Genomic DNA, 26,094 nt, shown 5'->3' on the forward strand with positions numbered 1-26,094 from the left:
TTACCAACCACGCGAAAACGCACGATTTTGTAGCAAGGTGGCGGGGATTTAGTAATTGTTTATTTTTGTTTGCTCCGTGGATAAAATCAATCTTAAATTTGTTTTTGCGTTTTAGCGGAATGGTAGCAATTCCACCGGGAAATTGATGCTGGAATAAAGTTCCTTAATTTCAGAGGGTTATTTATAAGAGTGGAATGCTACTGTTTCTGTGTAGCAAAGGTTGTAATAAAACGTCGATTTCTGATAGTTGAAGCCCCGCCTAGATAATCTCATTTTTCAATTATTCCAAGTATGTTTTTCAAAAGAGATGAATAGAATGTTAATTAAGGCCAAAAAACTCATGAGTCATTCATTATACACGATAAGGGAAAGTAATAAATATTCATTTTAAGGCAGAAAACTAAGATCGACCCCATGAAATTAAATGAATATTCTAGCACAAAAAAATTCAAGCCAAAACTCTGTACCGACTTTGCTATCAGGAACGTTCGAAATCTTTATTTTTTTCGAGAGAAACAAAAGAATTTTAGTACAACTGGGTTTAAACTAACTTCGCATCCAGAGAATCGTGCGAGAAACCAAAACTGGTGTCACTTTCGCCGGATTGAAACCCCTCTGAAGGTTTTTACACGGAAAGAATTCCTTGTATAGTATACGCACAACCGTCGCATTTGCCGGTTGGAATTTTTATCGTTTTTTAAAGTTGAAAAACAATGGAAAGTGCCAACGAGCAAAAGCGATGGCTCATGCAGATGATATAACTTTGCAAAATGTTGTCTTTACGAGGGTATTCTAGGTAGTCACTCATCTATGATTTTAAGTTAACAGAGTTTTAAAAGGATCCGTCAGTAAAACTTTGTTTTGAAAATCACTGTCTTTGGACTCGGCAACACCAGAACTGAGAACTCGCAAAAGTGAACCTGCTTGCAGGCAGGATGGCAAGGTAAACGTATCAAATCAGAGTGCCGAGAGTTTTTCTTTTATTGCTGCTTGAAAATATAAGCGTTGAAATTATTTTTGAACTCAGATACTTACTATCCATAACCAGCAAATGTAAATTAAGAGTGACAAGATTACTAGCAACACAAATTAAAATACAGTAAGGGAGCATGACTAGTTAAACGAATTTACATGGAGTTTTCTTTCAATCCAACCCAGAGGTTACCAACAAGCGTTCTCACGTGGCTTAAGAAAACGTATGAGAACGTGAATTTTTGCCGCTCGTGTCTCTGCCTTCGGCCGAAGAATCCCACCGCACGCGAGAAAAAAACTCTTGTACCCAGGGTAAAAATGTCAACTTCTAAACCTGTCTACGGTGGCCAGTTTACTTTATCTTTATCCCCTTTATCAGCTCAGTTGATAAAACCATTTTTTTGTATTTCACGCCCCGATCGAAGCAGCACCAGCGTTTGTTAAAAAACGAACTCTTTTTCAGTCACAGGTTTAGCCCAATTTATCGTAATGGCTGAATTCCTGTGCTCTGACCATCTTGCCCGCTCGGGATTTCCCGCGTTGGTGCAGCAAGAAAAGTCCTCTTTTTGGTTATCGACCTCCACATCGTCTCGGTCTTTAAAAACGCAAAAAAGAGCTTGACAAATATCCACTCTTAACCTCCCGCTTGTCAATATAAACGGGTAACATATCACATGCATTTCATGCCAGCATTTAAACCTTTTCCCTAATTGTGGTTAACACTGAAGGAAGTGTGAAATGTATCTTAAAATTAAGTTTAAATGCGAGGATATAAAATTGCAAAGATGTCAACTTTCAGGCTTCGTCTTAACATCAAAAGTAACCACCGCCTCAGAACTTATCGGTTTCCTCGAATTTATTCTTACAATGTGCACAAGAAAAGTACAAATAAACAAAATAGCCACAGTGTTTCTAAAGTGAACATTTCACGATAAATTACGCGAGGATGTCCACATTATTTCACACACCATGTTGTAGAACGTGTTGCAGGCGCAAGAAAGAGAAGGGTACGTGGGTTGTATTCGCGTGAAGCGCGAAGGGCAGTGGAGAGAAGTAGAGCTTTATTCAGTCATTCCCTCACACGTCCCTTGCGTTGTCGCGCGTTCTATGTTTCCTTCATCTTTCACGCGCGTGCCACGCGGGCTAAAAGTTATAGCGACTTGTAACGTTTTTTGCTATTGTTTGATTTTCTTTCTCAGTTTTTAGAGGGGATAGAAACATCATGAACGCCATCTTTATCGACTATTCTTATGAAGAAATCGGGAAGACGAACAAGAAATCTCCTCTGCACCTGAAACAGGAGAAGAAAGGAAACCATCAACTCAAAAAACGTATGCCTAGTGGCTCTTGAAAATAACATTAATTGGTCTTCACAAGACAGAAGTTCCAACTGAAGGAATGTTAGTGACAAAACTGCGATCGTTTAACCAGTAGAGCTGTTCATTACGCCATTAAAATGCAGTGATAAATTTGAGCCGTGGCCAAAAATCATTCTTCAGTGTAACCAGAGCCTTTAAAGCCTTTTTAAAAGCCCGAAACAACGGGAGCTTATCCAGGTTTCCTTAGGATGAAGCATGCCTAGGAATATTGCTACTCCCCCCTGGACGGGATGCTAGTCAATCGCAGGGTTACCTCCCAGCAGTATGTCGCCGGTACACATTTATACACGTGGGTGAAGAGAGACAAAGTGAAGTAAAGTTCCTTGTCTAAGGAAACAACGCGACGGGCGAGGCTTGTGCTTTTTGTGATCACAGCTTATTTCACCACAAAATAGGACAAGAGATCAAATTGTTATTTGAGGTTGTAAATATATGTTCTGAAATAGTTGATTAAGACAAGAGCTTTGTTTTAATCTCTTGATGTAATAAAGAAAAATGACTTGTTGCTCTCTCAAGTGGAAAAAATAGCCAAGGAAGCTCTCCATTTGGTAGAGTCGCAAGAAGTCACGCGAGAGCGAAAGGAGACGCTAATGAGAGGGGATTGGAGAGCTTGCTCGCTTTCTGATGGGAAATTGGACATGAGAGGAGACCTGTTAATAAATTTACCTCTTCAATGCATTTCTGAAGAAGCTCTCTTGCCTCCTCACGAGTTAAACCTGTTTTTAAAAAGATGAACAAAAAAATCTGAATAAAAACTTTGTTCAGTCTTATTGTCTTGATTGCTCACTTTTTAATTTACAGTAATTAACAGAAGAAAAAAAGAATTCATTAACAAATTTAGTGATCAATAAAAGTCAGAGGTTTTCATTTCAGTGTAATGGGTCATGGCGACTTACTGGTCCAGCAATTTTAAGATTTTCTGTTTCACTATCAGATTTGGAGGCTTAATCGTGACACCGTGAGTTGACTGCCCAAACCGTGAGTCTCACGGTCAAACCATGAGAGTTGGAAGGTATGAGACCTTTCCCACGGTATTTTTTCTAACTTTTGACATGGATCGGTTAGGGAAAATCTGTCGACACCACTGGAAAGAGCGCCTCTAAATCAGTAAAACTGCTAAGTTTGAAAGTGATTTGTTGAAAACGTACAAAGATATAGCTCATCAAGGCAAGTTTGGGTGCTCAGCTCCCCCCCCCCCCCCCCCCCCCTTCCACCATACAAACAAACCGTAAATCCTGTCTTAAGCCTCCCCAGGGGTGCTTATTTATTTCAAGCCCATTTAAAGGGAGTCAGTTCTCCATAAAGAACTAGAATACAAGTGGAAAAGCTCAAGTACAATATAGAAGTTTTAGGTCATGCAGCCGAGGATGAGAATCAAATTAACTTTCTTCCCATGAAAAGAAGGGCTTATTAGAGGGAGGGGGCTTATTTGACAGGGGGCGCTTAATAGAGGATTTACGGTAAGCGAATTTTCCAATTTTGTGGGGCTGTAACTTTGCTTGCTCAAGATGTACGCATCACTTTCAAACTTGGTAAGTTTACTAATTGTAAGGTGTTCTTTCTAGCAGTCTTGAGTGATTTTGCTAATTGATCCTTAACAAAACAAGTCTTTCATGGTGCGATTTTCTTCTGACCTTGCGAAACGGTTTGTAAAACTTATTAAAAAGTGTTTTTTATTTGTTTCAGCAGCCAATAGATGATAAGATCAAATCAGATCGTTTTCCTGCCCAAGTAAACCCTAAGATAGAGAAAAGGTATTGTTCGATTGTCCAATCAGTACCTCAGTTTTTCTTCACCAAGTTATGGAAAATTACTTTTCAACATTCTTTCTTCAGCTGGGAATAAGTTTCTTGTTCTATTCTGCCCTATGCTTAGCTAATAGAGTTATGAAAAAACTTTGTTCAAAGCAAACCTGGTCTATAATAACGATCCATTATACTCAAGGAAAAAAATGATCCATAGCCATGGGCAGCAAATGGTACCTGTTATAAGGAAAACAAGGTAACAAAAGGTTTAATGAACACAGAAGGACACCTTGTACATCAGGATGGATTTAAAACACAAGGGAACACGGAAAGTCAACCTGTGAGCAAGTCTCCTTTTGTCTTCTTGATCGAGGAGGAGAAAAGAAGATTCTGCCTGAATCACATTTAGCCTTTAAGTGACTGCAGCCCGAACTTCTGGACTAACCAGTCTTGTTTTCTCATGTCAAACTAGTTTTCCGCGTGCCAGAATCCATTTATTGATAAATCGATGGTTATATCTGAGCCCCCTGTCCCAAGAACACTGCTAGCATCAAGCAGCACATGCTCAACAAAGAGCTTACTTGATTCATGCATAGTCTTTTTTTGAGTATGCCAAAATCAAGCAAGTGAACTTAGAAAAACTCCGTTACCAGTGTGACAGAAAGTAAAAGTATAACGAAGGCACTAGGATCTCACCAAGGAAATATAAAATACTTACTTTTTGAAGAGAAGCTAGCCAATCCATGAAGTAGAGTTCTGGGCCATTTGCATCATCATATCCAGCTATCAACATATTGACCATGTATGCAGACTAGAATTCAAGTTAATGGAAAGGGAACATTTAGACAAATAATCCACTTGTTACACACAAGTGGAGTGAGTTGCAGATCATCAACAATAATTGATGGTCTGCACACTCACAATAATATATATTTCATTTTTTGCTTTAAAAATCACACACATTTTAAATTAAAATCAGGTGCCTTCTTGTCACATATTTCCTGTTTATATAGCCTGCATAGCAGGTGCTTAGAAATAATAAGAAAGAAGGAAAGAAAGAAAGAAAGAAATAACAAGAAAGAACCGGGCACACCCCATTCTTTCTTCCACCCATTACTTTCAAGCGCCTGCTACATAGGCTACTGTTTATAGAGCTCAGCGTTCTTTTGGCAGTAAAAACTGAAACAAAATCAAGTGCAACCTGTACAAAAGCAGTGTGGGTTGGAACAGCACCCTTGTGCGGAATACTCCGAATTGCCCCATGTAAAGAAATCTGGATTTGGTAATCTTGGAAATTTGTGCTTTTGGAATCCAGAATTTAAAGCTACACAGAAGGGAGAGATGTTGAAACAAGGATGTAATGTCACCAGGGATCAAACTTGGGACTTCTTGCACCAAAGGCCTCAGATTAACTGTGCCATCCTTGCTTGTGGCAATTTTTAACCCCAAATAATCTTCATGGGGTGCCAGAAATGAAACCACAAGTAGATCTGCTATATTCCCTTTGAAATTGAGTAAAAGAATTTGACATTTGATCAGGAGTTATTTGGGGCCGTTTTCTATTCACCCCTTCATTTAATGGGGTTTTGCCAAGGCATTCAAAAGCAGAGATGTTCTCTTAGATGAGTGTCTACTATGAGAACTCTGCTCATAGTCCTTCAACCTACAGACTAAAGTATGCTCAACTGTATGAAACAAAATCAATGAAAAAAGTCAGGAAGTGTCTTGAACGAGTAGGTATATGATAAAGCTAACAAATTCCTTACACTTGTGAACTTAATTTGTATGTTTTACTACTCACAGAACTTCGAAGTGCATCTGCCAAGTTACGTCTTGTGAAGTTGGCTGCTGCATGGGGGGTGAGCTCATATCCTAGAAACATTTTCATTCAAGAGGTTGGTTTTATTTGGTTGGAGAAAAAAGATGGTATTAACCCATTTACCCTGGGAGTTTGCCAGAAAAAAACCTTCATAGGCTAGTCTAGCCGTCCTTTGGTCACTGTCTGCACAAAAACCCCCTTACTGGTCAAGTACTTTGCTGCCTCCATTTCCGGATGCAAAATATCAGCTTTAGAAGTTAAGGCATGTGCAGAAAGCAAAATTTCTAAAGGTTTTTGGGGTTAACAGTGACACAGCAAACTTAACTTTAACCTTCCATGGATTTTCTTTCAGGGAAAGCTTCAGGAATGGCAGATGTCAGAGTAGTGGTACAAGATCATCAAGATCATCAAGATCAAGATCATCAACCTTTCATGGTTTTTTTGTGTTTTTTCTCTGGTCTCCTTGACTGAATCATGCTAATGCTTGTATGGTTTGAAAGATCTCTTCCCCTGCACATGTTAGATGACAAAAACTGATGACATCACAAGCAATATAAGCGACATGGATTGCATGGACAGTTACAGATTGTTTGGGGGCAAATGGGTTAAAACACTTAATAAATAAGGGTACTTATACATTTTAGGCTTTGGAGGCCAACCATCTTATCAACTCAGTTATAACTAAACCAAATTTTTATATGATAGAGCAATAACTAAAAGACAGAGTGTTCATCCCTCTTTATACAAGGCTTACCATTTTTCATTTTATAAAGCTGTATATTTTTTTCCATGTACTCTGCAAACTGAACTGTGTCCCCCGCTTCACCAGTAACCAGCATCAGCAATTTACTGCTTAACTTGAACATTTTGTCCTGATCTGTAGAAGTTAAGTGTAGGGGAGTTTTTCTTGGGTTGGTGAATACTACAGAGGTTCTTTTATTGTATTGACTTTTAGTACAAAGATATTATATTACTTCTCCAAGCAGGGCTCAAAAGAATGGCCGGTCAATGACCAATGTCCGGACTGATTGGGGAGATGACCAGTCAACCTTTCGTCTCGCCAGTCATGTTGACTGTAAAATTCAATCGTATTGAAAATGAAATAAATTAAAATTTCCAGGCTGTTCAGTTGTCTATCAGTATGTAGTGAGTATTACAGAATTATTGTGATCTGAAATCCTGGGCGACAAGCAATATATTTAGTCCAGTCATCGTGGCAGGAGGCTCTCCAGAAATGAATTAGTTAAATTTGATCACCAGCTATTGCAAAGATTCCCCTCAGTCAAAAGAATCCTGTATGAGGTAGATGTATGGATGAAACAAATTAAAATTTCCATGCTGTTCAGTTGTAATCAGCATGTAACGAGTCAGTCACTGTGTATTGCAGAACTTTGATCTGAAATCCTGGGCAACATGCAACTAAAACTGTTGATTACAATTTGCGCATTGAAACATAAGCATATTTTCATTTCTCTGCTGTAATTTATTGTGTATTGTTTTTCATTGTAGACAATGAGTGCTTTAAGCTCTGAAAAATGACTTTCGGAAATATGTAACGCCAGTTTTGGTTCACAGGCCCCAGCTTTAAGAGTTATTTATCTTATAAATTTGACTGGCCAGAAATGATACGTGACCAAGCTAAAATGAATTTGGCGTGGTCATCGAGTCCTGAGACTCTCCGGAATTATTTAGAGCCCTGCCAAACCTAAAATGAATTAGTAAAATTTGATCCCCAACTATTGTAAAAATTCCCCTCAGTCAAAAGAATCCTGTATGAGGTAGATGTATGGATATCAGGGGGATTTTTCATTGAGAAGCGCTTAACCCAGGGGACATTCCTCATCCCCTAAGGCAAATTCTCAAATTTTCTCCACTCATTTTACAAAGCTGATGAAAAGCGCATTTGAATATTAATAAATCACACATGGGATTTTACACTGATTCCAAAATTTTCATGATTAATTTGTACAGTACAATTATGCTTAACAGCACCAGAATAAAACAGGAAAGTGACAGTGCATGTTGCCCCAGAAATTCATTAATTCTGGTTGCATATTAAAAGGAGCTGCTTAGTTTAAAGATATAGCAGTAATTTAAGATTTAGCAGTAATTTTTTAACTACTGAAGTGAAATTTTTGTCAAACAGTTATGCGAAACAAACTCAACACAAAATTACTGAGTCATGACACTAGCGCCTCATGGCGGTAAAGAACTCTGTCACCAAATTTTTCGTTAAAGTTAATGCAACTCTTGTCATTAATATCTAAGAAAACATAGAAAATATTATGTCTTACCATCTTTCATGCGTATAATACTTCTCCCACTCGCAGAATCACTAGCTACTAGGACAAAATCAGGACCTTGAATACCAATCAGACACTCCATTTTGCTCAAAACTCAGTAGGACTTAGCAGCCACGCTCGGAATCGCGGGCTACTTTCACCAGCGGAATTCTCCAGGCAAGCATGAGCACAATGGAAAATTGACAGAAAATAAATGGCGGACGATGGCGGACAAATCGTACCCAAAGATAGAACTCGATCATAGTGTTAACACTTAAGAGAATGCGATGAGGACTATAAGAATCAACCGCAACTTGTGTTTTGCAGCCTTGTTTGTAGGATTTGTTATTTTCCTTGTCTTCCGCAACACTTTCAAATCTTATGATCAACAAATCCTTGTGCAACACACGGTTAACATCGCCAGTCACTCATCCAGCTTTAAACATGTTGGCACAAAGCACAGCCTAGGTCAAACTAAACCACGGTTTCAGGCGAATAAAGTACAAATTGTGGCAGCTGTTCTAGTTATAGCATGCAACAGACCAGAAGTAAAAAGATGCCTTGACAGTTTGCTAAAATATCGACCTTCCGAGGAGAAATTCCCTATCGTAGTCAGTCAAGACTGTGGGCACCAGGAAACAGCCCAAGTTATCGCTAGTTACGGAAAAATAGTGCATTTTATCAAGCATCCTGATTTAACAGATATCAATGGAGTTACAGAAAATCTTAAAGGATATTACAAACTTTCAAGACATTATAGTTGGGCATTGTCACAGGTGTTTGATGTTATGGATTTTGACACTGTTATCATAATTGAAGATGACCTTGAAGTTTCTCCAGATTTCTTTGAATACTTTGAAGCCACTAAGCCTCTGCTGGAGGAAGACCCTTCCCTCTGGTGTGTGTCAGCTTGGAATGACAATGGCAAAACCGGATATGTACGGGGTAATGATTTGCTCTATCGCAGTGACTTTTTTCCAGGTCTTGGGTGGATGTTGAAAAGAACCATCTGGCATGAGCTAGCTCCAAAGTGGCCGGCAGCATTCTGGGATGACTGGATGCGACACCCAGACCAAAGACGTGAGCGTGCTTGCATTCGTCCGGAAATCCCACGTGTTGAGACATTTGGCAGGACAGGAGTCAGCAAAGGACAATTCTTTGATGAGCATCTCAGGCACATCAAGCTTAATTCCGAGTTTTACCCTTTCACAAAACGAAACCTGACTTTTCTCCTCAAAGATGACTATGATCCGAAGTTCATTAACATTGTTTACAAATCACCATTAGTTTCCTTTGAGTACTTTAACTCAGGCCAGGGAATGCCTGCTCCATCAGTAAGAATCCAGTATGACACGGAGCAATCATTTGTGGCTCTGGCAAATCAGCTGGGAGTTATGAGTGATTTGAAAGCTGGAGTACCTCGAATGGCCTACAGAGGTGTTGTAAGCTTTATGTACAAGGGTTTCAGAATTTATTTAGCACCACCCAGAAACTGGAAAGGGTATGAATTCCATTGATGATCTATAATAATTATTGTTAAGAGAAAAAAAATTCTATAATAATATTGCTAAGAGATCTGATTCTGGATTTGTGCAAAGAAAAGAAAAAGGCAAAATATTTTATTGTATATTATTATTTTACAGCATATAATGTATTTTTTACATCTTTTTATTATTTCATTGGTGTTTATGTAATAAAAGAAACTACTGCCTTTCATGGTGAAAGTCTGGAGTGAATACTTACATGTCCATTGTTAATATGTACATAAAAAGTATATTAAATAAAATACAGTGGAAGCTGTTGTAAGCCACCACCTCGGAAATTCGAAAAAGTGGTTGTAACTAGAGCTGGTTGCTTATGAGAATGAGCTCTCGTAAGCAACTTCATGGTAAACAATAGAGGGTGGTCGCTTGCGAGAGCACTACAAAAACCCAGAGTAGTTCTTGGTTTGCCTGGTTGTGGGGGAAGGTACTCCCTACACTGGCCTATAAAGGGGATGCTCCGCTCTAAAGGGGTACCTTTTTCAGGCATCAGGTAAAATATGAAAGGGTAAGGATTTCACTAGCTGAAGTATGTGAAAGGGTAGGTAAATCTGTCATTGCAGTCTGTGTAAGGACCCTAAAATGGCTAACAGATGTATTTAGCGCATTTTATGGCTGTAAAAAAGACTAAAATCTTCTGGTTTTAATAATGATTTATTCATATTTGAAAGACAATGCATTTATGCCAGTTAAAAGGGATGCAACGTTCTAAACTAGCAAGTGAAAAGGGTTGTACCATTTGTCAATAAAAGGTACTGGTAGATAAAAGGGGAACCTTTTCTGTCAAAAGCAGTATTTAAAAGGTTAAGGGGTTGGACCTCAGTCAGGTGGAAGCCTCCCTGTACAAAACTTTGATGAGCAGCCCCCCCCCACCCCCCCCGGCATTTGTGGCTTTCTTGTCAGTAAAATCTCTTTTTCTTCTGAGCCAGCAAGCAAGCTTTTGACTCAAGCGGCATCAGCAGAACCAGGCCCCCAGACGCACAAGTTTCTCAAAACTCATGATGACACTCTCTCCTCAACAGAGGCTCACAATGGGTATAGAGAGAAGTGTGATGTCATGTAACCATAGTAGCAAAATTTTTAGATAACAACGATAAGGAGCTTAAAAGAACGGTAAAAAGAAACTGGTTTATATTAGCAAAACTTCAACTTTGCACGTGCATGACTCTTTTTTGTACATTTCTTAGCCATCGTTGCATGACTGCAGCATGAAATTTCCAAATTTCACTCGTCCATTATCTGAGGTAGGTGAACACAACACAACAGTTTTCTTTTTCTTTTCCTAAACTTAGATATGGTCCTTTGGGATTCAATCCCAGAAAATTCCGTCAACAAATCAAATAAGATCAGTGCAATTTGAAACAGTGCAAATTTTTTTTTTTTTTGGGGGGGGGGGGGTGGTTCAGTTCGTTGTCATCCAGAAATTATGCTACCATGGTAACGTGAGGTATCGACTTCTCCTCCCTATGCAAAAGACACAAAGACGCCTTTACGGAGGACAGAGACCTGGTGATGAGTATCTTGCTAGCAAAGTCGCTTCAATCTTTCCTTGATAAGTTATCTAGGAACATCGAAGGAGACTCTGCTCTCAATAACAGGAAATTGAAAATATTTAAAGGTTTAAAAAACTAGAGTTGTGGCACTGGTTTTGCTCCAAAAATTAGTGAATTTGTATCGTTAATATTGGAATTTTATGACATGAATTTTCATAAACAAAAGAACTCGAATTGTTGACGCAAACATAACCCGGCGTAGTCATTCGATAATATTGATAATCGATAACATTCGATAACAATCGATAAAAATCGATTAATTTTTTCGAAATTCGATAAAATTCGATAAAGAGTTCGGTGTGAGTAATTGATAATTATCGATGTTTGAATTAGGGTTATCGATTTTATTGACAAACATCGAATTTATCGAAACTGAATTATCGTACCAATTTTCGACACGGAAACACCAAAAGATATTAAAGAGCTCGCAGAGACACTTATAACAACTTCCCTGTTCGTTCATCTTTTCAACAAACTTTTAGTAATACTCAGCGTTTGTTCTATTTGAAATCCGCTATAGATCCCTGGTTGATTATTCCACTGTTTATTTATTTGCTGATGTAATACAATCGCACGCTCGTTGCTCTTTCACCCAGTCTTGAAAGGGAAAGATGAATCCGATAAAATCGATAAAATTAACACTTCGTCGGCGTGTGAGTATCGATTTTTATCGATTGACCAATAAAGTCGATATCGTTTAAAATCAATTAATCGATTTTTATCGATTTATCGAATGACTTTCCGATATCAATTTTTATCGAATAACTACGCCGGGAAACATAAACACGTTCACAAAATAACTGACCAGCCGAAACCACACGTAGTACACTGGAGCCTCTGGGTGATGTAGCTACCAGCATCGAATCGATTTTGCTCACTGCCAGGCCTTTACTAAGACTCTCGAATTAAAGCAAAGCGTTATATTCGGGTATTCAAGCTTCGTTATAAGACATCCTACCATATAAAGATCAAAGTCAAGCGCACGTCGGTCGACGGCAGCCATGTTTTTGAGAAGTCAATAAAATATGGCCGAGGAAGATTGGGACTAAGCAGAAACTTCGCGAATTCTCGCGAGAAATCGTGAAAGGGCGAGAGTTTACTATAGAAGTTTCCAGCAAAATCTAGTATCATCTTGGAGAGATCTGATGCAACAGAAATTTCTAGAGCAAAAATTCTAGAACAGTCAGGATTTGTCTAACTTAAAATAAAAGAAATATCATTGGCTTATCACTGAAAAATAATGATGCAGCACTTTGTATTTTTAGAAATCTTGCGTAAGGGATTTTCAAAGAAGGGTATAAAAACGAGCAGGTTTCAAAGCGCAGTTAAATTTTGCTGAAAACAGATAAAACATCGCAAGAAAAGTTACTTCAAGAACAAGATAAGTGGAATTAACACAGCTTCAAGGATGCCAGCTAAGTTAGCACCCGCGATTGGAATCGATCTTGGAACAACATATTCTTGTGTTGGAGTTTTTCAACATGGTAAAGTTGAGATTATTGCCAATGATCAGGGAAACCGAACAACTCCAAGTTATGTTGCCTTCACTGACGTCGAACGCTTGATCGGGGAAGCAGCTAAGAACCAAGCAACGCTGAACCCAAACAACACTATTTTTGATGCCAAAAGACTGATCGGCAGGTCCTTTGACGATCCTACTGTACAATCGGATAGAAAAAATTGGCCTTTTCAAGTAATCAATGAATCTGGCAGGCCGAAATTCCGCGTTCAGAGCAAGGAAACATGGAAGACATTCACTCCAGAAGAAATAAGCTCTATGGTGTTAACAAAAATGAAAGAAACAGCTGAAGCTTACTTGGGACAGACAGTCAAGGATGCAGTCATTACAGTGCCCGCTTATTTCAACGACTCGCAAAGGCAGGCCACTAAAGATGCTGGGATGATTGCAGGATTGAATGTTAAAAGAATCATCAACGAACCCACAGCCGCTGCTCTTGCTTACGGCTTGGACAAAAACCTCAGCGGTGAAAAGAATGTTCTGATTTTCGATCTGGGTGGAGGGACGTTTGATGTTTCCATACTGACCATTGATGATGGATCTCTGTTCGAGGTACGATCAACGGCTGGTGACACGCATCTTGGTGGAGAAGATATCGACAATCGCATGGTGAACCATTTTGTAGAAGAATTCAAGCGCAAGTACAAGAAGGATCTGAAAGGAAACTCACGGGCCCTGCGTCGCCTGAGGACCGCTTGTGAACGAGCCAAGAGGTCGCTATCAAGTAGTACGCAAGCAAGTATTGAGATCGATTCACTGGCAGAAGGAATTGATTTCTACAGCAAGATTACCCGTGCAAAATTTGAAGAACTGTGCAATGATCTCTTCCGTTCCTGTTTGGAACCAGTAGAGAAGGCGCTCAGGGATGCTAAACTTCAAAAGAACCAAATCCATGAGGTAGTTTTGGTTGGCGGTTCCACAAGGATCCCCAAGGTACAACAGCTTCTGGAGGAATTTTTTGATGGCAAACAGTTAAACAAGTCCATCAATCCTGACGAGGCAGTAGCATATGGTGCGGCTGTGCAAGCTGCTATCTTGGCTGGAGACCAAAGTGCTGAAATCAAAGATGTTCTCTTGCTCGATGTTACTCCCTTGAGCCTTGGTATAGAGACCGCTGGTGGAGTTATGACCACACTGATTGAGCGCAACAGTCGAATTCCAGCAAAGACTTCAAAAGAGTTCACAACCTACTCAGACAATCAACCTGGTGTTACCATTCAAGTGTACGAGGGAGAGCGCGCAATGGTAAAAGACAACAACCTCTTGGGAAGATTTGAGCTGACAGGAATCCCTCCTGCACCGCGAGGCGTCCCCAAGATTGAAGTCTCCTTCGACATCGACGCCAACGGTATCGTAAATGTCTCCGCCAAGGACCAAAGCACAGGGAAGACGAATGCTATAACCATCACTAATGACACGGGAAGGCTCTCTAAAGGAGAAATCGACCGCATGGTCGCTGATGCCGAAAAGTACAAGAAAGAAGATGAGATGCAGCGGGAAAAGATTGCTGCAAGAAACAGCTTAGAGAGTTACGTGTACAGCGTAAAAATGACAGCAGAAGACCCAAATGTGGTCAACAAGCTGAATTCTGATGATCTGGAGATAGTAAAGAACAAGACTCAGGAAGTGATGGCTTGGTTGGACAGGAATTCAATGGCAGATAAAGAAGAATATGAAGAGAAACAGAAAGATCTTCAGCAAGTTTGCTCCCCTATCATGGCCAAGTTACATGGTCAGCAGCAACCGCAACATGGTTACAGCCCTTCCGATGGGCCCACAGTAGAGGAAGTTGACTAATTCAGTGACTCTGTGGCAACATCAGTGACATTTAAGCGTAATGTAGTGAAGTGATACGACTTTGTACCGACATTGGAAAACTTCGGAGCTTTATTACTTTTTATTGTATCGTTATATTATTTCAATTTCATTTTCGTGCGGAGGGCTAAGTCGGCTGTATATCAATTCTTAACTTTATTAGAACTTTATCAGAACATTGGAAGTATATAATACAATCAAAGTACTAAAAGTCAATTACACTAAGACATCGATAAAGCTTTTGTGAGTTTTTTAAAAAAAATTTTAAGTGTGTTAAAAAATTATTTTCGTAGTAGCTAATTGTAAGTCCTATTTGGTTTTATTAGATAATGAGAAATATCACCTTGCTTTCTTTGTGCAGCTTGTCGAGAAAAGTAACATGTAGTTCGGACAAGAGAGAACAATGTCGGTATTCTCTCTTGGTTTCGATAGTTATTTTATTTTATTATCAGTTTTGGATTAATGTAAAGTGTAACGCGACACCTAGTTTAGTGTAGAGCTGTATACCAATTCTTTCAACAGTAAAGTGTTATTATTTCTCAGTATCTGACCTCTAGCGCTTTGTCATCTGTACTCAATGGTTATTTACGGGTCCAGAGCCTGGTACCAGGCTCTGCAGAGGGGGAGAAGATAAAAAAGAAATGGATGCACTGCATAAACTAAAAAAAAAGCGGTGGACTCGGAAGGGGAAAGCCGCCGCCCCCCCCCCCCCCCCCCCTCCCCCTCCGCTTAGCTCTCTCTGCTCACCTTTTGTTTTTTTCGCTCTCATCGATTTTTTTCGACTTTTTCTCCCACTGTGGTGCTTGGTCCTAGGCTAGTGCCGCGCCACGGGCTGAACTTGATTCTTTTTAAAAGTATTTTAATTCACACTCACACGGAATTAAACATGGTACAAAAAGACATTCAAGATAGTTTGTGATAAAGTATAATGTCTCCAGCGTCTAAGCGCCACCACACCATACCCAAAGGCGCTGTCCCTGTCATGAATTATTTATTATTAGTTTAGTTTGCTAATAATGTCAATTACGCGTCCTTGTTGGCCACAGATCTGGAGAAATTACTCGCGGATGACAAAATCACAGCTCTCTTCTCCGCAGAGGCTTCCGCTGGCTGGGTGTCCCAATAAAAATAATAGCAAGCGCGCGGGAGACGATGGGAAGAGGGAAAAGGCGCTCCACGCGCTTCCCGCGAGGACCTAAGGACCCCCGCGCGCTTCTTTTCTTTCTCCCTAGCCCCGACACGCTTACGTTTCTGGGAAAACTGCCTACCTACTCCTCCCCTCCTCCCATTTTGTCAGAGTAAAGACTGGTGAGGATATATCGACAGACATAGCCTGGGACCGGGCTCCGCATTGTGAAAAGGAGAAAAAATTGGTGTGGACGAAAAACACATCGGCGAGCGAAGCGAGCCAAGAGGTTGTCCGCTCGGCTCGCTACACTCCCCGATATTTTTCCTCTTTGACCCCGTTTTTTGCCTTTTCCCCGCTGCGGAGCCTGGTCCGAGGCTACGACAGACACAAGTTGCTAGGATACGAGGATCCCAAGAGACGCGGGCGCAGAAATTAACATAAGATTTCCTTCTCCGGAAAGCAGATTACATGGAGAAGATGGTCTTCAACTATTCGAATCTTTCATGGTTTCTGATCTAGACCTATCGCTTTGGAGGTGACTCCAAAGCCTGTTAATGGCACAGGGCAGGGAAAGGAACAATTTTGTTCCAAGAACAACCTGTGTCTCACCGTTTTGGAAGCATTCTACGCCGAGCAATGTCGTAACTTTGAGAATGCGCCCACCTCAAACTCCTTTTACTTCGCTTGACACATTCATGGCTGCTCATAGTCCTCAGAGATTTTGCCAAGCAAGACAAAAATACATTTTAAGTTAGTTTTTCTCGTTTTCTGACTGTTACGTGTACATAAATGACAAAAGCCGAATAGTTACGTTCTAAATATTTGTGGCGCGCGCAATAATCAAACCATAATAGAATTTTGTTTTAAGCACCCAAATTGAATGTTTGTTTTTTTCACTTGAAGAGCCTTTGACGGTGGATAAAGGAATGACGGATGCTGGATACGCTCCTGTACAGCAGAAGACAAGAAACAACCCGGAGTAAGTAACGACCGACCAAAACAATTTTTCGATTGAAGGAGATTCGGATTTTTGTAAAATGCAATGACTTATATAAATGGCAGCTCGACTACGTATTCTAAAGGGCCTCAGTCCATAAATATTGGTAGGTGCGATGGTGTTGCAAAAGGAAGGTTTAACGTATTGTTTTTTCTTTCCTCCCTTGACGATAGTAAAAATAGAAACTCGTCAAATCGAAGATCGGAAACTGTGTTTACAAAGTCTTTCCAATTACTGAGTTTATTTTATTAAGAGTTGTGGTCAACAATATTAAAGCTAATTGAGATTTTTGTTAATATACTGAAAGAATTTCAGGCCAAAACGGACATGTTGCACGTTGTACAGGACCGTTTCGCAAATAACCAGTCGAGTTCATATTTTCACGCTTAGCCTTTTTTCGCCCTTTGAAAAAACAGACAGAATACTATTCTTTTAAAACACAATAAAAATGATTAACTGACAAATGATAACTTTTTAAGCCTATAATTTTATTTTGTTCCAAGGTTTTCTGTGATAATATCACTAAAACTCAATAATTTACCGTTAATTTATAGAACTTTTTGATGCTAAATGGCTGCTTTAAGAAGCTTCAAATCGTTAGATTATCAGTATTTGTTTATACTTTATGAAGACAAAATAATTTTGTCAATATTAGTGTTATGTTTCCCTAGCAACTGTAAAATTTTCCAGGTTAATGTCATGTTAAACCAATGTTAAATATTGCATAGACCAGTTCATTAATATCTTCCTTTAAGGAGCAAACTTTTTGAATTTTATCCTAAGAAACTGTTCGAGATTGAACATGTAGGTTTTAGGGCTGGTCGTTTATCACCCGTGGAGGGGAGGGGGGGGAAGGGGGGGGAGTCATTTTGCGGGGAGGTCATTTTCAAAATCTTGATTGGCTTTGAGACGTCATTTTCAGATTAGGGAGCGTTACCTGTGGGTCATTTTAATAAATTTCTTGAAAGTAAAACAAATTAAGCAGTAACAAGCATGAATTGAACTTGAAACATCCGTAATACTTAACACTGATCTTATACACGTGACTGTAGATAAAGTTTGTGGTGAACTTCTTCATGATTTGTAGCAAGTAGAACAGGCATCATTTTGTTTTGTGTTTTTCAGGTGAGAGAAGGCAAGCACCTCATCTGAAAAATGCCGAAAATTAATCCCTGTTCCACGGGCTACACGATTTGTACTTAGAATGTTCGTAGTTTCCACAGCAATCATAAGGGGGGGCAGGGGGTCACTTTCACAATAGTTTTAATTTATGAGGGGTCATTTCTAAAAAGTTAAGAATAATTGGGGTGTCAGTTTGAAAATCTTTTAAGCTTTCTCAAAATGCCTAAACAAGCAGTTCCTAAAGCAGAAAATGAAATTTTGGTCAAGATGGTTTTAACCTAGCTAGTTTGATTGTTGATTTCTTATCATAATCATAAAGAATAATGGTTAGGGGACAAAGAACACTAAGTATCAAATTAGGGTGAAACTATTTTAATCTGGAGTGTATTTTGAACTTCCATACAGGGTTGTAGCTCCTATAAGCTCTTTCTCATGATTTCTGTCATTTCTATAGTGATGCAAGATGCAAGAGTGTTAAACAGCAGCGACAGAGTCAGTTTACTCACAGGAGCCCACAAAGTAACACATATACGACAACTGACAGTAGCTGTAGTGATGGAGAAAACAGAGTTTTGCCACTTGGAAAATGCAAAATAAACAATGAAGAACTTCTTTCAAGTGATGGAGCTGCAGAACTTTACAGAAGTAGCTTTTTTCGACCAGGACCAAAGATTCCATTGACTTTTAATCGCAGTACATCTATACCGACAATGCCTCACAGTGCCAGTGATCTCATTGCTATTGGGACAATACCGATCACATCACAACGACAGACTCCAGTTAAACCTATGTCCAGGTGAAACTTAAAAACGTTTTTGAGGTGTCTTCACATGTTTTAATAATCTTCAATTTATCAAAAGGTTAACTTTTATTTCATGGTTGAGGAGATGAAGTACCACAGAAACAATTTACCTTTAAAAGTCAGAGGCAGTGGTACTAACCATCAATATCACTGCTTCAAATCTATCATGTCAAGGGATCCTTTTCAACCTTTTTTAAGTGTCTATCTCTTCCTGTATATGTTCCAAAAAGGAACTTATGGAGTTTCTGCTCTGAACAATTTTGTGTCAAATATGAATATCACAAGGATGCAGTTGTAATAGTTACTTTTATCCTCGTACAGTCTAGTTAGTAACACAAAAGACCAGCAGCAAACTAGCAGAACAGACAAAAAGGAAACATTAAACAACAGTGATCTCTTGTTAGTCCACATTTACTGACACTTTTTCACTGGCACTAACAATTAGATATTTTTAACTACTTTTCTCTTGCATTTATATTTATTTCACCTTGCATTTGCACACAATTAATAAATCATTTGTTACTTATTTTATTTACATACAATTTAATGCTCGGGCTAAATGCCAATCTTCAGAATAGCAGGTTGCAGATGCAGATATACATTGTGTTTCTGGCTGTTTCTTTGCCAAGAAAAACAATAACCTGAAATACATGTCTGCATTCACAGGCCAACCCAAGGACCCACCCTCCGATCATGCTTTTGTTAATCTTGCTGACTTTTTGTCAGAGTGGCAGTGGTTAAATTGCAAAGGCTTAAGTTGTGTAGGCCTGGGTAATGTGAGAGTCAAACAACTCTAGCTGAACACCACAACACAAATTGATAAATGTTATATTCCAACAGGCAGGGTGCACTGCCTTTTGGCTGTTTACAAGTAGTGAGCACACATGCAGCTCTAGTCTGGTTTTCATACATGTTATTAAGTGATGTTTGCTTTAAAAACTTGAATGAAAAGTCAAAAGTAGACACAGGTGGTTTCTCAAACTACCTGTCAGTACCCTAAAAAATTATTAAACTGATATGCTGAGGTGCCAAAGAGACTAATTCTTTCACTTCAGTACATCCATCTTGTGAAGAGGTTTCTTTAAAAGATAAATAAGGAAAAAATAAGCCATAAGGGAAGTTGAGCAAAAAATATAAAAAGGTAACCCTGACAAAACAATAAGTTTTTAGTTCCCAAGAAGATGATAAAGACATTAACTTTAATGTGCAGTGGTCATGAATCTTTAATTTCACTCAATTACATGGTGTTTTCCATTCGTTGTAGAACTTTCAGCATTCATTACCTACAAAGTTCACTATTAAAATAAATGCAATCTTGACAAAAATTAAAACAAGGTTAAACTTTTAAACATTTTGTCACTTAACTTAAAGGTCAAATAATTTTTATATACGTTGTACGTATGTGTTTTTTATTTCTTTTCAGATCTTCCTCTGAGGAGGATATACAAGTCATGCCAAAGTCAAAACAAGGAGGATTGTTAGTTTATGTTTTTAAATGTTGCATTTATTAATAAACTTATTAAAAAATGGAACAGTTCTAACAGAATCTTGAAAACTAAAGTTGAAATCAGAACACCAATAATACTATAAATGTGTGTGTTTAAAAACTTCTACCATTTGCAGAAATCCAAAACCCTTTTTTAATAGGGGAATGTTTTTTTTTTTAAATAAGAATAAAACTCATAAGTGAACACTTTTAAAATTAATAAACTGTTAAAAGAACTCATGAGGGTAAGAGAAAATACAGCTGTAGCCTATGCTAATAATTCTTCTAAAGTGAGAGTTAAAACTTGATTTATTGTCATTTTTTTTAATTTAAACATTTTTTATTGATGAAGTTTGCCCTATAAAGAGTAACAAAAAAGTCATCGAGAGGGCTCACTTTGAAATAATGTTAAATAAAAAAATTACATTAAATAGCACATGTAAATTAGTCAAAGCGGCAGCAAAACAAAGCGGATATTTAAGGAACTTTGAGTATAAAAAGTTCCGCAGATGAAACAGTCAAAATGTTGTAGTTCTAGATAATGTACAAGCACAATAAATGCACTGTAATTTTTAACTACAGCTTCCCTTGCACAAAAGATGCAAATTATGAACAAAAGTCAACACCTTTGAACTGTTTGAATGTTTAAAGTCTTCAAAGATTTCTGGTCACTGTTAAGTAGCTCGTACTAATATTTCTTTTTATGTTTATATTGTTTAGGTGGAAAACAAAGGCAACCTTGAATCTCAAAGGTAGGATCAGAAATAATGACCATTTCACATCTTTAGTGACACCATAGCCTGAGAAAACAGCCAACATTTTTATGACATGGCCATCACTGGTTTCCCCAGGAATTTCATATTGATGACACATCACAGATCTGGGTAGTGATGCCTCATCAGTAAGGAAACTCTACGCTCATTCTTCAGACGTCATTTTATGGGGAACTCAGTGGTGGGATCGCGAAATGTACAGACACACAGCTGTGTTTATGTATAAGGCTGCTACATATTATATTTTACTGTTGTTTTACTTGGGACGGTTTTGGGAATATCCTCCCAATGGACTGAGGACAGCTGATTAGCCATGACCAACAACAGGTTTTACAGTGAGCTTTATTTTATAATGAACTGTTTAGATTACGAATAATGTGTGACATATAGGGATGCATTACCTTTGTAAACAAAGTCCTTACTTAACAAAATTTTCATTTACAATTCTGTAGAGTCAAGGCATATTACAGTCAAGCCAGATCAAACATACCACGTCAGATTCCATAAATTAGTAAACACCCCCTAACTTAGCTTTCCAGGCTTTTCTAAATGTGGAAGAGCCATGACAGCCAGAAATCATTCAAAGTCAGAAATTTCCAGGATTTTTGTAAAGAAAATCCTGGAAAGCTTGGAAAAATTTTTCTTGGCTTTCCAGGCTTTTCTAGGCTTCCTAGAAAACCCCAGAATCAAATGAAATGATCATCATGTTATAAAAAGTCTGCAAGGGTTCCAGGCTTTTTTGAACGGGAATAGCCTGGAAGGCATGGAATATTTTCTCTTGGCTTTTCCAGGAAACCCTAGAATCAAGGAGGAGCTAAAAATGCTTGAAATCATTCTAGTCAGGAGCTTGATCCAGGCTTTTTTTGCACGTAAGGAAAAGCTCAGAAAGTGTGGGACATTTTCTCTTGACTTTCTAGGCTTCCCAGGAAACCCCAGAATCAAGGAAGAGCCAGCGAGTGCCAGAAATCCTTCTTGTCAGAAGCTCCAGTCGTTTTTGCACATAAGGAAAAGCCCTCAGCTTGGACACTCCTGGCATTTCCAGGCCTTTTCCTAGCTTTTCCGCATGTGCAAAAAAACACTGAATTGAAGCCAGAAATTTTACCTCGTGAATTCTGGGCTCCTTTTTGCAGGGAAAGCTCCCTATTGTTTTAGTTGTTCCCTTGCAAAGCCATGCAAAATTTTATTCATTTCTACTCACATAAGTCAAATTGACTTTCTTTTTACCAGGCTGTAAATACCCTGATCCAATGGTGGGTGCAAGTCCATCTTTCCAGGCGCGAATCACAGAAATGGCTCAACTGGAAATAGAAACAATCAGATTTGAGAAAACAAAAAAGACAAGAAAAAAGGCCTCGAGTTCTTAGAGAAGTCGTAACATTATTGGGTACCAGCTAGATTAATTTTTTAATTTAAATTATTGCAAGTTGCCAGAGAGCAACTCGCTTTTTTTAGTTCTTTTGAAATGTTTCTTCTTTTTGAAACTGCAAATATATTTATATCCTAAATACAGTCACATTAAATTAACTCAGTCACGAACAAACGTTTGTTCCGTACTAGTCAGATCCTTTTTATTGATGAAACATTGTAAATATATAGTATCAGGTTTCGAATTCTTAAACATATAGATATCTTACATTGTAAATAATAATTACTGTAAACAGTTTTATCGCAAAACAATTTTTCTGGATAAATCCTAACTGCTGTAACGTACTTAAAGTAGGGTCTTTTTTACCCCTAACAATTGAGTGAAATTAAAGAAATGATACTTAAACTCATTTTTTTATTACCAGGCTAGGCCCCATTTACACGAAGAAAATTTTTTAACCAAATTAAAAAAAAATAGTTTTAAAACCTAAGGGCTGGTTCACACTGTCGACGCGAACCCATGCACAAGAAAATTTACTGTGAACTTAACCTCGATGTAAACGCAAAATTAAGCGCCGACGCAAGACATGGGGAATTTTATTTTCCACTTTTTACGTGTGTACGTGTTTTTTCTTGCATTTATTTGTGTTCACAAGGCGTTTGTGCTTGCGTCTGTGTTTGCGTCGGTCGAGTGAACCAGATTGTAAGTCACTAAGTGGTATTAGTACAACTCCAATTCCGATCGCTATTTTCTTTTGTTTTGTCTTGGTAAAGGGGACACAACAGAAAAAGAAGAAAAAGCACAATGGATCGATACTTTATGAGACCGAAGGCTTTTTTCAATTTTGCTGAATTTGTGATTGAAAGGAATTATTAGTCAGTTTTTTTTGAAGGGAAAACAACGGTTCTGAACCGAAGGCCGTTTTTCAAACGGTTTAGTTTTGGTTTTAAATGGAGCGTGGTTAACTCATCCAAACTTCCAAGACAACACCATATGTAGCGCTGACTCTTTACAGCCTTTCTATACATTTCGGGCCTAGAGAGTGAACTGAACGGCTATATGACTTGTCTTGGATCCATCGGTTTTTTTTTTTCTTAACTTATATTAACTGAGTTTTACAAGTTCCTAGCTATGAATTTCTCAGTGTTCATTATCACAGTATAAGAAGTGTTATCGCCTAAAAGTATAAAGCAGTCTATAGGAATGAGCAATAATAATAGATTATGGTGGCAGGGGTTGTCAAATAAATAAAATTACATTCAGATTTTTAGATTACGCCTTTCCTGTTGGCTTTGAGTCGGATGTAGCCATGTGGGGTGAAATGTTGAGACAAAAAAGTGCATTTAGCGTGCCGTGATCTGCTATGGGGCTATGAAGTCTTTCATTTCCCAAGTGAGGACGTATTGTAGCTCCAACTTAATACGCCGTTGCACATCAAATTGATGGGGCACCTGTCTCGCTAGATCGATATTTCTGAAGCAATACCTCGCTGCTGAAGTGAAACATAGTGCTTTCGAGGGCGCTTTCCATTCAACCAAAACTTTCAAAAATTTGGAAACAGAGTCAAATGGTACAGAAATTCCCCGGAAAAGTTTCCAGAAATTCCGGAAACTGTTGAATTTCCGAAATGGCGGAAACACTCAACCGAAAAACTCCAGGAGCAAAGTTGAATGGAAAGAAAACTTCCGGGAAAAAATGTACCTCGTATAGTAAACCTATACCTCGACTAGTCAGTGCCTCGCGGGGTTGTTCTCTTTTTTGGAAATTTTGGAAAATGCTGCTCCATTCGCTACTGGAAGTTGCTGAAAATTCAAACCAGACGTTTTGGTTGAATGGAAAGCGGAAATTCGTGTTCCATTTCTTCCAAGCCATCTCTCAGGCTTTCGCGGCCGTTTTTGGTAAATGGGACTCATTTGGGCAAATAAGCCAATCTGGGCGAAATTTACCAGTCCTGCATTTTGCTTACCATTTGCCCAAACCGTGAACCGACCGGTTTCTTAAGGGCTTCGTCACGCGCTTTGGGGAGAAATGCGTGACGAAGCCCAAAGACCTGCGTGGCACGCTAAGAGGAACGCAACGTCAGATTTTTATCTAACCTATGATCAAGCGTTCTTTTTTCAGGGGAGCGCAAAAATCAGCGGACGCGCAAAGAAAGAATAAGCGAAGAGGGAAGGCCTGAACGCAGGTTATTTTTTTCCGTCTGTAGGGAGGCGCCCAGATTCCAAATTGTGGATGTTGTACCGGCCGCGCCTGATTAGGCCAGCACAAACTGCACTGTAATAATCTACAACACTATGAAGTACTGGTTAAGTAATTTGAAAACACATGTACCGTGTGCATACAACATTGCAGTGGTATGAAAATTCCGAAGGAAAAGCTCTAGATATTACTATCCCCAAATGAAATGCGACCTATAGAACGCAAGTGTTATGAAAACTCCCGTTGTTTATTTTAAAAACAGTCTTAAATGCGACTAACAGAATGCACCTTCTTTCTATAAAAAAAACTCTGACAAATTCAAACTTGAGTCAGTGATACCCTGTGCCAGGCTCTCGGTCAGTGTAAATAAGCGAAAAAAGCGACCGAGAAGCGAAAAAACCGCGCAAGCAGGGAAAATTCGAGCGAGCGAAAAACGGCGGTTTTTCTATTTTTCTACGATCCGTTTTCCCCACTATCTTGAAGCCTGGAAAAGGCTAAGTCAGTGATTGTCAATCAGTCAATCAATCAAAGACTTTATTTCACTTCGGAATTTGTGGATAGCAAAATCGTTCGGCTAATATCTCCGAAAGAAAATAAAATCCATCAAAATTATTAGAAATACATCAATACGTATAAATAAATAAAAATCTCTGGCAGATTCAAATTTAGAGTTGATTGTCAATTGCTTGTCAAGTTCAGATGTTCAGATGTTGTTTTCACGCTGTTCTTGATTAACTTTTGAAGAACATTCAAGATGGAGCAAGGTGGTTCACGCATTAGTTAAGTGGCCAACCGGTCGATGGGATTGTTAATCAGAAAATCTCCCTTAATTAGCCCCTGGTACCCGCTTGTTGCTCGAAAATTCCGCACTAACAAATAACCTGATTTTGTATTCATAACACATGTTTCTGCAAGAGCTTAACAGGTCTCTAGAATTACCAGAATGAATGCGTCATCCCTAAACATTCTAATTTGTTTTAGAACAAAAATTATAAACCCGGCTTTCAGCAAATAAACCTAGAAACGGTGTGTCGGTATAGATAATTTTCGCGTCTTGTTCACTTCTTGACTGAAGCGAGCCTCGTCTAGAAATTCAAAACACATAAAAACACACCAGCAGAAGTAGAGGCAAAAGAAGTATTTTTCATGCATTTGCGGTGCAGTTGTTCACGTCTTCACTCTCTAGTTTTTGGAAGTTATACTAATACACTCACTAATTCACAAAGTTCGAAGGCCCACCATCCAAAAGTAGTCTAGAGAAAGCAAAGTCACAATTTTTGTACAATGTAGTTGTCTTTCGTTTTTAGCTACTGACTTGCATGGAGATTGAGAAATTAAGCCGTTTTTTTTAACTTAGCGGTAATGTTTTTGTCAGAGAACTGGAAATCTTACAACATATTAAAAATAAATTTTTCAAAGGGTACAATCTCCAAAATAGAACTGACCCTGATCAGAAACTCCAACCGTTCGAATAATATCACAGTGCTAGTTAACGGCACTTCCGGTTACGCAACTGCAAGTATCACATTTATAAGTTACTGAACTTTGTTGATCGCCCAGTGAAATCCTCTGAAGGATTCTCGCGAAGTGACACG

General features: G+C 38.7%; 4 protein-coding genes across 5 annotated transcripts; 3 read left to right on the forward strand and 1 right to left on the reverse strand.

The window, feature by feature from the left end:
- Positions 1–1,810: 1,810 nt before the first annotated feature.
- On the reverse strand, positions 1,811–8,337 carry LOC140951705 (proteasome subunit beta type-2-like). The gene is made up of 7 exons (XM_073401019.1): positions 8,210–8,337; positions 6,670–6,792; positions 5,898–5,968; positions 4,815–4,907; positions 4,264–4,333; positions 3,018–3,067; positions 1,811–2,263 (listed from the first exon to the last, which is right to left on the reverse strand). The coding sequence occupies exons 1-7, from the start codon at positions 8,298–8,300 to the stop codon at positions 2,168–2,170; spliced, it is 594 nt and encodes a 197-aa protein (XP_073257120.1). The 5' UTR covers positions 8,301–8,337; the 3' UTR covers positions 1,811–2,167.
- Positions 8,338–8,465: 128 nt separating this feature from the next.
- On the forward strand, positions 8,466–9,903 carry LOC140952745 (alpha-1,3-mannosyl-glycoprotein 2-beta-N-acetylglucosaminyltransferase-like). Its single transcript, XM_073402186.1, has one exon. It carries the CDS (start codon positions 8,485–8,487, stop codon positions 9,712–9,714), a length of 1,230 nt encoding a protein of 409 aa, XP_073258287.1. The 5' UTR covers positions 8,466–8,484; the 3' UTR covers positions 9,715–9,903.
- A 2,705-nt stretch (positions 9,904–12,608) lies between these two features.
- LOC140952025 (heat shock protein 68-like) lies at positions 12,609–15,170 on the forward strand. The gene has a single exon (XM_073401423.1). It carries the CDS (start codon positions 12,700–12,702, stop codon positions 14,605–14,607), a length of 1,908 nt encoding a protein of 635 aa, XP_073257524.1. The 5' UTR covers positions 12,609–12,699; the 3' UTR covers positions 14,608–15,170.
- A 1,010-nt stretch (positions 15,171–16,180) lies between these two features.
- On the forward strand, positions 16,181–23,570 carry LOC140952305 (uncharacterized). 2 transcript variants are annotated; one of them, XM_073401729.1, is made up of 6 exons: positions 16,181–16,504; positions 16,658–16,733; positions 18,328–18,669; positions 20,099–20,152; positions 20,882–20,913; positions 22,162–23,570. In XM_073401729.1, exons 1-6 carry the CDS (start codon positions 16,309–16,311, stop codon positions 22,296–22,298), a joined length of 837 nt encoding a protein of 278 aa, XP_073257830.1. In that variant the 5' UTR covers positions 16,181–16,308; the 3' UTR covers positions 22,299–23,570. The 2 variants fall into 2 exon arrangements, with proteins under 2 accessions (XP_073257830.1, XP_073257831.1); XM_073401730.1 differs by lacking the exon at positions 20,099–20,152 and having other exon boundaries at positions 16,182–16,504.
- The last annotated feature ends 2,524 nt before the right edge of the window (positions 23,571–26,094 follow it).

Source organism: Porites lutea, chromosome 11, assembly GCF_958299795.1.
Source record: "Porites lutea chromosome 11, jaPorLute2.1, whole genome shotgun sequence".
In the NCBI taxonomy this organism is placed as follows: Eukaryota; Metazoa; Cnidaria; class Anthozoa; order Scleractinia; family Poritidae; genus Porites; species Porites lutea.